The sequence below is a fragment of the Pygocentrus nattereri genome, chromosome 14, assembly GCF_015220715.1.
Source record: "Pygocentrus nattereri isolate fPygNat1 chromosome 14, fPygNat1.pri, whole genome shotgun sequence".
NCBI lineage: Eukaryota > Metazoa > Chordata > Actinopteri > Characiformes > Serrasalmidae > Pygocentrus > Pygocentrus nattereri.
Genome location: NC_051224.1, coordinates 27,124,841 through 27,138,537, shown reverse-complemented (window position 1 = coordinate 27,138,537; position 13,697 = coordinate 27,124,841). Strand labels below are relative to the sequence as shown.

At 41.8% G+C, this 13,697-nt stretch overlaps 1 protein-coding gene across 1 annotated transcript; it reads left to right on the top strand.

Moving 5' to 3' along the window:
* The first annotated feature begins 3,002 nt into the window (after window positions 1–3,002).
* On the top strand, window positions 3,003–8,690 carry LOC108442530 (gastrula zinc finger protein XlCGF49.1-like). Its single transcript, XM_017722610.2, has 3 exons — window positions 3,003–3,093; window positions 4,718–5,617; window positions 7,476–8,690. Exon 2 carries the CDS (start codon window positions 4,832–4,834, stop codon window positions 5,612–5,614), a length of 783 nt encoding a protein of 260 aa, XP_017578099.2. The 5' UTR covers window positions 3,003–3,093; window positions 4,718–4,831; the 3' UTR covers window positions 5,615–5,617; window positions 7,476–8,690.
* Window positions 8,691–13,697: the final 5,007 nt, after the last annotated feature.

Here is a 13,697-nt window from a genome sequence, read left to right as displayed (position 1 = left end):
TCCTGTCTTTTAGACAGAGCCACAGTCTCCAAACCATACATCATAGCAGAACGCACTACTGTCTTGTAAACCTTCCCTTTCACTCTTGCTGCTATCCTTCTGTCACACATCAGCCCTGACATCCGTCTCCACCCACTCCATCCTGCCTGCACCCTCTTCTTCACCTCTTTTCTACACTGTCCATTGCTCTGGATGGTTTACCCAAGATATTTGAAGTCATCCACCTTTACGACCTCTACTCCTTGCATCTTCACCTTTCCACCTGCCTCCCTCTCATTCACACACATGTATTCCGTCTTATCTCTACTGACCTTTATTTCTCTCCTCTCCAGTGCAAACCTCCACCTCTCCAGATTCTCTTCCACCTGCTCTCTACTCTCACCACAGATTACAATGTCATCTGCAAACATCATGGTCCATGGAGCCTCCTGTCTGACCTCATCTGTCAACCTGTCCATCACCATTGCAAACAAGAAGGGGCTCAAAGCTGATCCCTGATGTAACCCTACCTTCACCTTGAAACCATTTGTCACTCCAACTGCACACCTCACCACTGTCTCACTATCCTCATACATGTCCTGCACCATCCTAACATACATTTCAGCTACACCTGACTTCCCCATACAGTACCACAGTTCCTGTCTTGGCACCCTATAATATGCCTTCTCTAGATCCACAAAGACACAATGTAGCTCCTTCTGACCTTCTCTGTACTTCTCTAACAACACTCTCAATGCAACAATTGCATCTGTGGTACTCTGTCTAGGCATGAAACCAAACTGCTGCTCACTGATCTGGACCTCTCGCCTTAGCCTTGCTTCAACCTTTCCTTTTGCTTTCCCATACCTTCATGGTGTGGCTCATCAACTTTATACCTCTGTAGTTACTGCAGCTCTGCACATCACCCTTGTTCGTAAAAATGGGGACCAATACACTGCTTCTCCACTCATCAGGCATCCTCTCACTCTCCAGGATTTTGTTAAACAACCTGGTTAAAAAGTCCACTGCCTTCTCTCCTAAACATCTCCATACCTCCACATGTATGTCATCTGGACCAACTGCCTTTCCATTCTTCATCCTTTTAAAGCTGCCCTCACTTCCACCTTACTAATTCTCTGCACTTCCTGATCCACTATCTCTCCCCCCGTTGTCCTCCTCTCTCTCTCGTTTTCCTCATTCATTAGTTCATCAAAGTACTCCTTCCATCTACTCAACACTCTCTGTTCACTCACTAGTACATTTCCCTCTCTATCCTTTATCAGCCTAATCTGCTGTACATCCTTTCCTGCTCTGTCTCTCTGTTTAGCCAAGCGATACAAGTCCTTTACTCCTTCTTTACTGTCCAGCCTCTCATACAGCTCATCATAGGCCTGAGACTTTGCCTTTGTCATCATTCTTTTTACTATGCGACTAGCCTCACAGTACTCCTGCCTACTTCCATCATCTCTCTGGTTATGAGACTTTTTCTTAGCTGCCTTCTTCTTCTGAATACTCTCTTGGACTTCCTCATTCCACCACCAACTTTCCTTGTCTTCTTTCCTCTGACCAGACGAAACACCCAACACATTCTTGCCAGTTTCTCTCACCACCTTAGCTGTAGTTTCCCAGTCCTCAGGTAGCTTCTCACTGCCCCCAAGGGCCTGTTGCAATTTTTCCCTGAACTGCCTGCAACCATCCTCCTCCTTCAGCTTCCACCATCTAATCTTTGGCTCTGTCTTCACTCTCTTCCTCTTCTTTGTTTCTAACCCCATTCTACAGACAACCACCCTATGCTGCCTTGCTACACTTTCCCCTGGCACCACTTTACAATTTCCAATCTCCTTTAGGTGGCATCTCCTGCTAAGGATATAATCCACCTGTGTGCACCTCCCTCCACTCTTGTATGTCACACTGTGTTCTTCCTTCTTCTGAAAATACGTGTTCACAGAGCCATTTCCATTCTCTTTGCAAAATCTACAACCATCTGACCTTCCGCATTTCTGTCTTTCACACCATACATACCCAGAACCTCTTCATCCCCTGTTCCCTTCACCAACATGTCCATTGAAGTCTGCACCAATCACCAATCTCTCCTCTCTAGGGATACCATCTACCACTTCATCCATCTTACTCCAAAATTCCTCTTTCTCCTCTAACTGACAACCAACCTGTGGTGCATATGAACTGACCACATTCAAAATCACACCATCAACCTCCAACTTCAGGCTCATGATCCTGTCTGACACTCTCTTTACATCCAGAACACTTTTCCCAAGCTGTTCCTTTAGGATTATCCCTACTCCATTTCTCTTCCTCTCTACACCATGATAGAACAGTTTGAATCCACCTTCAATGTTCCTGGCCTTGTTTCCTTTCCATCTGGTCTCCTGGACACACAGAATATCTACCTTCCTTCTCTCCATCATGTCTGCAAGCTCTCTGCCTTTACTAGTCATTGTCCCTATGTTCAGAGTCCCTACTCTAACCTCCACACTCCTGCCTTTCCTTCTCTCTCGCTGCCGTCTAACCCGCCTTCCTCCTCTCCTCTCTGATGGTCTTCGACCTACAGTAGTCTAATTTCCACCGGCACCCTGCTTGTCAACAGCACCGGAGGCGGTCGTTGTCGCTATATATATATATATATATATATATATATTCTCTCTCTCTCTCTCTCTCTATATATATATATATATATATATATATATATATATATATATATATAGAGAGAGAGAGAGAGAATATATATACATATATATATATATATATATATATATATATATATATATTCTCTCTCTCTCTCTATCTCTCTCTCTCTCTCTCACACACACCCACACACACACACACACACCCACACACATACATATATATGAACACACAGAAACACAGACTCTCTCTATATAGAGTCTGTGTTTCTGTGTGTTCATATATATATGTATGTGTGTGTGTGTGTGTGTGTGTGTGTGTGGGTGTGTGTGTGGGTGTGTGTGAGCTCCAGTGTGAGTCCTGCTGCTGGCCAGGTGGGGCGCTGCTTCTCCAACAGCGGTTCCGCTGAACGAAGCGATGAAGAAGCTCGTGCTGTGTTGGAGAGGATCAGGAAGCGCGAGCTGATCTGTTGTGAGTCTCATATATCTAGCGTTAGCATTGTCCACTCTGTCTGACTGACCACCAGAGAAATGAGAGATGGTCGCTATGATGATGATGTCATTCAGCGTTTACTTTTTGTTCATCCCTGAAAAACCCATAGAAACCATTAAGTGTGTCAGTTGATTCCTGATGGCTTTGTGCAGTGTTTTTTTACATTTTTTTATTAGATGATATCACCATGAGGTTTTTAATCATAATGGTGTCTAATGGTCCTTTTTCAGCAGGGCTCTTCACTCCTGAGCTTTAATTGGTGTTTATGTTTTCCTGGTGTTATTTGTCCAAAATGAAGCATTTCAATGTCATGTGGCAGATTTTTCTGTTTCTTTTCTGTCATTTTTAATCAGACTTTTCCAGGCTGAATCAGAATCTTTTATTCTATGATTTCTACTAAATATATAATATATCTTTTTACTGCAGATGAATCTTCACATGAAGCAGATTTTACAAATCATACTGATAAATTATACAAATTTAAAAATTGTACTGATAAAACAGTGCAGATGTGTTAAATTAAGAGATTAATTCAGAGATTAATAGGCAGTAAGATCTGCAGCTGGTTTGTACAGTGACGAGACTGTTTTCAGGAAGGAGAAAGCAGTTCAGGAACTTGATGATCTGATAATAGAAACTCTCCAGGAATCTCTCTCGAGACATAGCCAGTGTGAACTGTGGTGGTGATTGTGGTGGAGGTATTGATGGTATTCTTTATTTTTCCTTTTCCACAGCCTTTATAGTGACACTACCACCACCATGCTTCACGCTGTGTCTGATTTCCCCAAAAAAAAATAGCCCAGATCTTAACCTGATAGAAATGTGGTATGGGTCTCCAGCTACGAAAGCCCTCAGAAATCAGATCTAGAGTTGTGTAAGGATGATTTGTGAATTCTGACAGCTGGACAGCTTCTGACATTCTGGAGAGCTGGAACTAGATTTCATCTGCAAGTTTCAGTAGTTTCATTGGATTAAATTTAGCCTTAAATAAGCATTAATAAGGTGCTGATATAAATGGGTATATCGTTGGAATCGAGTTAATATACATACAATACAAATAATGCAAGGAAGTGAATGTATTGGTTTTGGGTGGGCAGTCCAGATCATTTTTAATTGTATTTATTTATTACGTGCATTTATTAAACAATGTTTTGTGTTTCTGAGATTTAAAGTAAGAACAGTCAACATGCGCCAGTAGAGCCACATTTTAAAAACACTATCAAAAGCTAAGTACAGTAACTGGATTTATTAGTCTGAAGCTGAAAGTTCTGCCATTTGATTAAACTCTAATGGAGGAAATGAGACGATTTATCCAGCATCCTCTTCTGAAAAAACAGTTCCAGAGAGTCTGGTGGGGGCAACAAACACACAACCAGGGTCTGAATGTCAGGTACTCAGTGGTCCAGGTGATAAAGGTGGTCACATAAATGCTGGTAGTGTTCTGTTTTGCTTTAATTTAAATTTTATTTGGTCTGAAAGAAACTGAATGCCATCTTTATTAGATACAGTCCCTCAAAACTGCATTGCACTGTTGTTACTTTTCAAACTGAGTTTTAAATATTTTATTTTATTTTTCTCTGTAACAAATGGCGTCCTCTTGCAGGTCCTCTGCTCTAGGAGTTCACTTCTCCACATGGTCTAAATTTACATCCACAGACACATCAGGATATGCCTCCACATCACACTGCTGAAATCAGGAGAGATTAACCCTAAAAACATGACGTCCAGAAGTAACTCTGAGCCTCAGCAAACGTCGTCTGGTCCTCTCCATACTGACACATCTCCCACAGAAACGCAGAAACATACCGAGAAGAAGAGAAACCATCAGTGCTCCGAATGCAGGAAGAGCTTTCCTGATCAGAGTCATCTCCAGAGACACCAGCGCATTCACACTGGAGAAAAACCGTATCAGTGCTCGGAATGTGGGAAGAGCTTTAGTGACAAACGTAACCTGAAAACACACCAGCACATTCACACCGGAGAGAAACCGTATCAGTGCTCAGTTTGTGAGAAGAGTTTTAATCAACAGAGTAACCTTCAACTACACCAGCTGATCCACACAGGAGAGAAGCCATACAGCTGCTCGGAGTGTGGAAGGAGTTTTAATCAGCACAACCACTTTCAGCTACACAAGCGCATTCACACCGGAGAGAAACCGTATCACTGCTCAGTCTGCGGAAAGACGTTTAATCAGCAGAGTAACCTGCAGTTACACCAGCGCATCCACACTGGAGAGAAGCCATATCAGTGCACCGAGTGCGGGAAGAGCTTCAATCAGCAGAGTCACCTCCAGCTACACCAGCGTGATCACACCGGAGAGAGGCCGTATCACTGCGCGGAGTGTGGGAGGAGTTTTAAACAGCAGAGTAACCTACAAGTCCACCAGCGCATTCATACTGGAGATAAACCCTATTACTGCTCAGACTGTGAGCGCAGCTTCAGGCATTCAAGTACGTTAAAATCACACAAGTGCACTAAGAGGGAAGTGAACAACTCTTGACACGTGAGTTTGTTGAACCAAACTTTTCATTATCAGTTTTTTGTGGTCAGCATATATACCGTGATATAATATAATATGATGTAACAGCACTTAAATAAGCACTGAATTAAGTATTGATTGTAATGCATTGTATTGCACTTATGTATTTTATTTCATTGTATTGCACTGTTCTGTGTTCAACTCTGTTCTTTTTTTCTCTGGGTATTAACAGTGTTTCTAGCAGTATCTGAGCTCAAGACTGGCTCTCTCAGCCTGTCGGTAACTAGAAAGATACTTTCTGTAGATAGACAAACCACTTCTTGTAAGTTGCTCTGGATATTCAAATGTTGAATAGTGTCTTTTCATAAACACTGTCGTGAAGTGATTGCATCACTCACCCATGTCTGGGTTCTTTTAGGTTCATTAAGACATGGATACACGGTCGATGCTGGTCAGGTTCCATAGGTCAGGTTCAGGTTCCATAGGCAATCCTGTTACCATACCAGACTGATAGATAGGCTTGTTATTATTTTGGAGTGTAAAATACATACTTGCAGAAAGTGCCTTGCTTAATCTGAGAGGCAGCTAAACTTCTCTCGTGATAAATGCATTTCATTATATACAACATCGCCAATAGATGATGGCAGTGTATACATCCACATACCAAACACACTGCCTGCCTGGTACCCAAAGGGAACCGCTGTCCACATTTGGAAATCTGATTGTAGACAAGTCAGTTTTTAGTCTGTTATCAGTTTTTTGATGACTGAGCAAGACCACCTTGTTGATAAGCCTGAGGAATGTATTCAGTCCTTTCTGTTTAGCTGGCTCTCACCTGATCATGCCTCTTATACTGGGAATCTTTCAGGGGAGCTTCACTTCCTGTCAGGTTAGATTGGCTGCTTTGCCCCTTTCTACAAGACTCTAGAGTAAATCAAGAAAATGCAGCTTTAGCTTTGGCTGCTTGAGCTTCAGCCATGAGTCATGAGCCGATCTGGAGAAACACTATCTATAAACACTCTCAGCTACCGTTCCTCTGTCACTTCATCACTGCTGTATCACTCCATCACTTAGCTCTTACCCCTCTATCACTACATCACTCCACTATCGTTCCCTTATCACTCCATCACTCAGCTATTGTTCCTCTATCACTCCACTATCACTCCTCTGTCACTCCCATCACTCCTGTATCACTCCACTATCATCCCTCTATCATTCCATCATTTCATCACTCCTCTCACTCTATCATTCCTCTATCACTCCATCACTCAGCTACCATTCCTCCATCACTTCATCACTGCTGTATCCCTCTATCTTTCAGATATCATTCCTCTATCACTCCTCTATCACTTCATCACTCTTCTATCACTCCATCATTCCACTTTCATTCCTCTATCATTCCATCACTCAGCTATCACTTCACCACTCCACTGTCTTTCCTCTATCATACCCTCACTCCTTTATTCAGCTATCATTCCTCTATCACTCTATCACTCCACTATCATTCCTCTATCACTCCATAACTCCACTATCATTCCTCCATCTTTCCATCACTCCACTATAATTCCTCTATCATTCCATCACTCTATCATTCAGCTATCATTCCTCTATCACTCTATACCTCCTCTATCATTCCCCCATCATTCCATCATTCCACTATCATTCCTCTATCACTCCATAACTCCACTATCATTTCTCCATCATTCCATCACTCCACTATCATTGGTCTATCACTCTATCACTCCCTCATTTAGCTATCATTCCTCTATGTGGATGTTCTGTTCCTCTACATGTCTAGTAAAAGCAATAAACTGTGAGCATGTGTTGGTTTTAATCTGTCAGTTTGGCTCCATAGAGAAACGTGATCTTTTGTTCTTTACAGATCACTGAGAATCTCAGGTGCCACTGTGAGAGAGAACCTGCTGAGATGCCTTCAACCTCCAAAAAGCAGACCTACACATCTACCAGAGTGTGATCTTGTACTAATATTACTGTCCAGATGATCTGATCAGGAAAGCAGGAGCTCTAAGCACCTTTTTTGGCTCCGGAGTTTTGCCATTAACAGCAGCTGAATGGGGGCTGAGAAAGCTGCTCAGAAAATCTGTGATCTTTGCCGCTGTGTTGAAATCAGATCCGCTGTAAAATCTGAATCTCCAGACTGGCTTTTCTCGCAGTGCTGCGGCTTCGCTCCATCTACCTGTCTGCTGGCCCCTTAGCAGTGGGCTGTTTAGGTAACAGCACAGAGCACACATAGGTTAACCAGTAAGGGGTCTAACTCTAGGTATGAAGGGCAACATCGCTGCCTCAGTTGAGGGTCCAGTACAGTGGGGCATTTTTTACAGCCATGCTGGGAATACATGCTATCTAGACTGAGTGATTTTGAGTGTTTTTTTCCACATTTTAACAAGCCGGTTAAAAAGCATATAGTAGAAGATGGTGCTGACCGAATGTGCTGTGGCTCCACTGCGCTGTAAGAGTTTTTAAGACTTTTATGTTGAAGAGCCTGATTGTGGGGGGAGTGGTGGGTTTCCAGAGCAGAGGGCTGTGTTTAGCTGTCAGCACTGGAGAGGCTGTGTTTCTTCTCTGTTTTTAGCAAATTAAAATTGAAGCTGCATTATGGATTGAAACCTCGAGTCGTCTAAGTTCGTCAGAGAACCCAGATTGGTGCAGTGTTCTGCAGCCTTCACCTTTATTGCTGTAGCCAAGACAAAAAAATTATGTCTGAATCCCAAAATTACCTAACAACAAACAGATATCAGAATACTGGAATATTCGGGTCCAGCCTTATAAGGCCCTAAAAAAATCTTTTCCAGAGGAGGGAGCTATAACTCACTAAAGGTTTCTTCATTGGGTTTCTTCACACACACAAACACCATAAGTTGAGGTTCTGTTGGAGGAGAACATGGTTACAGTCGGTCACTGTCAGTGTATTACTGAGTCAATCACTAAAATGAATCTAAATTAATAAACTGTTCTGATATCTTAGTCCACAGAGCTGTGACTGTAAATCAATACTGCAATTTACAGGAAATCCTGTGAACTGAACTGACCACAACAATGACTGTCATAAAAACTAATAAAAAAAATTAAACATTCACTAGTTTTTCTCTGATTATTAATAATATATTCAACTGAGAAGGATAAGATTTCTGTATGTATGTATGTAGGTGTGTGTGTTTGTGTATGTGCATGCATGTAGTAGGTGTGTGTGTTTGTGTGTGTGTTAATGTATTCATGTAGTAGGTGTGTGTGTTTGTGTGTGTATGTATGTAGGGGTGTGTTTGTGTGTGTGTAGGTGTCTGTGTTTATGTATGTAGGTCTGTGTGTGTGTGTTTGTGTATGTATGTAAGTGTGCATGTGTGTGTTTAGGTGTGAGTGTGTGTGTGTGTATGTAGTAGGTATGTGTGTTTGTGTGTGCATGTATGTAGTAGGTGTGTGTGTTTGTGTGTATATATGTATGTAGGGGTGTGTTTATATATGTAGGTGTGCATGTGTGTGTGTTTGTGTGTGTGCGTGCATGTATGTATATAGGTGTGTGTGTGTGTGTGTGTACGTATGTAGGTGTGTTTGTGTGTATGTAGGTGTGTGTATTTTTGTGTATGTATGTGTGTGTGTGTGGGTGTCTGTGTGTTTATGTATGTAGGGGTGTGTGTGTGTGTGTGTGTGTGTGTTTATGTATGTGGGTTTGTGTTCATGTATGTACAACCCCAATTCCAATGAAGTTGGGACATGTAAAACAGAAATAAAAACAGAATACGATGATTTGCAAATCCTTTTCAACCTATATTCAATTGAATACACTACAAAGACAAGATATTTAATGTTCAAACAGATAAACTTTATTGTTTTTTGTAAATATTCATTTTGAATTTGATGCCTGCAACACATTCCAAAGAAGTTGGGACAGGGGCATGTTTACCACTGTGTTACATCACCTTTCCTTTTAACAACACTCAATAAGCGTTTAGGAACTGAGGACAGTAATTTTTGAAGCTTTGTAGGTGGAATTCTTTCCCATTCTTGCTTTATGTACAACTTCAGTTGCTCAACAGTCCGGGGTCTCCATTGTCGTATTTTGAGCTTTATAATGTGCCACAGGTTTTCAATGGGAGACAGGTCTGGACTGCAGGCAGGCCAGTCTAGTACCCGCACTCTTTTACGATGAAGCCATGCTGTTGTAACACGTGCAGAATGTGGTTTGGCATTGTCTTGCTGAAACAATTCAATTCAATTCAAGTTTATTTATATAGCGCTTTTTACAACAAGGTTGTCACAAAGCAGCTTTACAGAAAAACAGGTCCACGCCTCTTATGAGCATCACCACAGTGAAGCCAATTTTGTGGTGACTACAGTGGTAAGGAAAAACTCCCTTTAAGAGGAAGAAACCTTAGAAGGGACCAAGGCTCAGTCCGAGGAACCCAACCCCCGTGGGTCGACCTGCACAGAAGAAACAGAACAGAAACAAGAACAACAGTACAAAGAGAGTGCAAGAAGATGGCTGGAACGCTGGAACCACGAATGGGGCACCTCCAGACAGGCCAACGGGGCATCTCGACAGATGTGAGAGAGATAGAGAGAGAGAACGGAGTGGGAGGGAAGAGAGATAGGTTAGAAGGGTTGTGTTAATCTCTGTTGAGCGGGACAGGGCCGATTCCAGAGTGCTGCAAACACGAATCGGCACCTCCAGACAGGCCAACCGAACATCTCGACGCATGCGAGAGAGACAGAGAGAGAGAACAGAGTGGGAGGGAAGAAAAAGAGGTTAGAATGGTTTTATACTTTGCTGAAGAGCGGGGCACGCCTGTGAAAAAGCACAGGGACCCTGGATGGACACCTCCAGACAGCAGCTCAGGACATGAGGGGAAAAAGAGAAAGATAATGATTAGAACAGGGTTTGTGTTTGGTGTGTGAGCTGTAAGAGAAATCGTTAAAGGGAGACCAACAGTACAGACTAAGTTTGTGTGCACTGGACAATAGTAGAATAGCTGCAGGCTACAGCTAGAGAGAACCGCTATGATAAATTTATCTAAAAGCTTGTTCAAAAAGAAATGTTTTGAGTCTGGATTTAAAGACTGAGAGTGTGTCTGAGTCCCGTATATTAATAGGGAGATTATTCCAAAGTTGCGGAGCTTTATAAGAGAAAGCTTTACCTAATGCGTTGTTTTTTCTAATACGCGGGACTGATAATAAGCCGGCCTCTTGCGAGCGGAGTGTACGTGGCGGGTTATAAGGGATAAGGAGTTCCGCCAGATATTGCGGGGCCAGCCCTTTAAGAGATTTATACGTCAAAAGAAGTATTTTATAGTCTATACGGAATTTAACAGGTAACCAATGTAGGGATGAGAGGATTGGTGTAATATGATCAAATTTTCTAGCTCTGGTGAGCACCCTAGCAGCTGCATTTTGAACCAGCTGGAGCTTATTCAAAGATTTACATGAACTTCCAGCCAACAAAGCATTGCAGTAGTCCAGTCTAGAGGTTATGAATGCATGCACCAGCTTCTCAGCATCTGCATGAGAGAGTATGTTGCGGAGTTTAGCTATATTACGTAGATGGAAGAATGCGGTTTTAACTATGCTGCATATATGCACATCGAATGAAAGAACTGAGTCAAAAATGACTCCTAAGTTTCGCACCGTTTTACCTGGTATGATTAGGTGACCATCTATTTCTACTACAATATTATCGATTTTATCAAGTTTGGGACCTAGTAGGAGGACCTCAGTTTTATCTGAATTTAGTAGGAGAAAATTAAGTGTCATCCACTTTCTTATTTCTCTAATACAGTCAGTTATTTGGTTTAGACAGAGGTCCTCATTGGGTTTAGCTGATATGTAAAGTTGGGTGTCATCTGCATAACAGTGAAAGTTAATACCGTGCCTACGGATTATTTTACCCAGCGGTAGCATGTAGAGTGTAAAGAGTATTGGGCCCAGAATTGACCCTTGTGGGACACCATATTTAACTCTAGACTGATAAGAGCATTTATTCTTTAAATGAACACACTGGTAGCGATCACTAAGATAGGATTTGAACCAGGTGAGGGCGGATCCTTTAATTCCTATAAGATTTTCTAATCTATTGAGCAGAATAGCGTGATCTATAGTGTCAAAGGCAGCACTGAGATCAAGGAGCACAAGAATGGCAGTGCTGCCCCTATCGAGTGCAGAAAGTAGGTCATTTGTTACTCTTAGCAAGGCGGTTTCTGTGCTGTGATTTTGTCTGAATCCTGATTGGAAAACTTCATGAATGCTATTGTTTTGTAAATAAGAGCACAGCTGCTTAAACACTATTTTTTCAAGAATTTTGGCTATGAAGGGGAGATTGGAAATCGGTCTATAATTAGCCAGCTCACAGGGATCCAGATTTGGCTTTTTTATGATGGGCTTAATGACTGCCAATTTGAGAGAATTAGGTACATAGCCCAAGCTGAGAGATGAATTGACTATATCTAGTAATGAGTTCCCAACCTTAGGCAGTGCCTGTTTAAATAGCTGTGTAGGTACAGGATCTAATAAGCATGACGTCGATTTTAATGAGCTAATTATATTAAGCAAATCCTTTTCTATAACTGGGATAAAATTCTCTAGGTGTGGCTCAGAGCTGGTGCAGCATTCATCTATGTCTATAGGTATGTTATGTGAGTGACACTGAATTTCTAGTCTAATATTATTAATTAAAAACACACCCCCACACCATCAGAGATGCTGGCTTTTGAACTTTGTGCTGATAACAATCCGGACAGGACACAACGTCAATGATTTCCAAAAACAATTTGAAATGTGGGCTCGTCAGACCACAGGATACTTTTCCACTTTGCCTCAGTCCATCTCAGATGAGCTCAGGCCCAGAGAAGCTGGCAGCATTTCTGGGTGTTGTTGATATATGGTTTTCACCTTGCATGGCAGAGTTTTAACTTGCACTTGTAGATGGAGCGAAGAACTGTGTTCACTGAGAATGGTTTTCTGAAGTGTTCCTGAGCCCATGTGGTAATATCCGTATAGAATGATGTCAGGTTTTTAATGCAGTGACGCCTGAGGAATGGAAGGTCACAGGCATTTGATGTTGTTTTTCTGCCTTTCTTTCTTCGCTTACTTGCAGAGATTTCTCCAGATTCTCTCAATCTTTTGATATTATGGACTGTAGATGATGAAACCCCTAAATTCCTTCCAATTGCATGTTGAGAAACGTTCTTAAACTGTTGGACTGTTTGCTCATGCAGTTGTTCACAAAGTGGTGAACCTCACCCCATCCTTGCTTGTGAATGACTGAGCCTTTCAGGAATGCTCCCTTTATATCCAATGATGACACTCACCTGTGGAATGTTCCAAACAGGCGTTTTTTGACCATTCCTCAACTTTCCCAGTCTTTTGTTGCGCCTGTCCCAACTTCTTTGGAATGTGTTGCAGGTATCAAATTCAAAATGAGTGAATATTCGCAAAAAACAACAAAGTTTATCCATTTGAACATTAAATATCTTGTCTTTGTAGTGTATTCAGTTGAATGTAGGTTGAAAAGTATTTGCAAATCATCGTATTCTGTTTTATGTTTCACACAACGTCCCAACTTCATTGGAATTGGGGTTGTAAGTATGTATGTGTGTGTTTGTTTATGTATGTGTTTGTGTGTGTGTGTTTATGTAGGGGTGTGTTGGTTATTTAAGTTATGGGTGTTTCTGTTTCTCTAATCTCGTATGTTATGACTGACAGAGTTAAATGTTGCAGCAGGTCTAAATCTGTTACTCAGATTCAGAAAGTTTAGGATCTTTTGATGTTTCATTTTCAGAGAATATCATTGTTGTCAGAACAAAACCTTGTCTCAGAAAAAGCAGGAAAAAGTTGGAACATCAAGAGCCATAGAGGAACCTCATTTCAATGTTTTTTGTTGCTAGCGAAACATGCTTTTATTTTGATGCCGATTCGGCAGCTACTGTAACAGTAGGATCACCTACTGCCTCTCACTGCTACACCCTGGTTCCCTCTCTGAACCACAGGAACCAGAATGCACCGCTGGTCTTCTCTGTACATGTATTTAGTGGACAGACATGTACTGACCCCCATTCCACCATCAGCAACACAAGTAGCTAATGAATAATGTGACTGT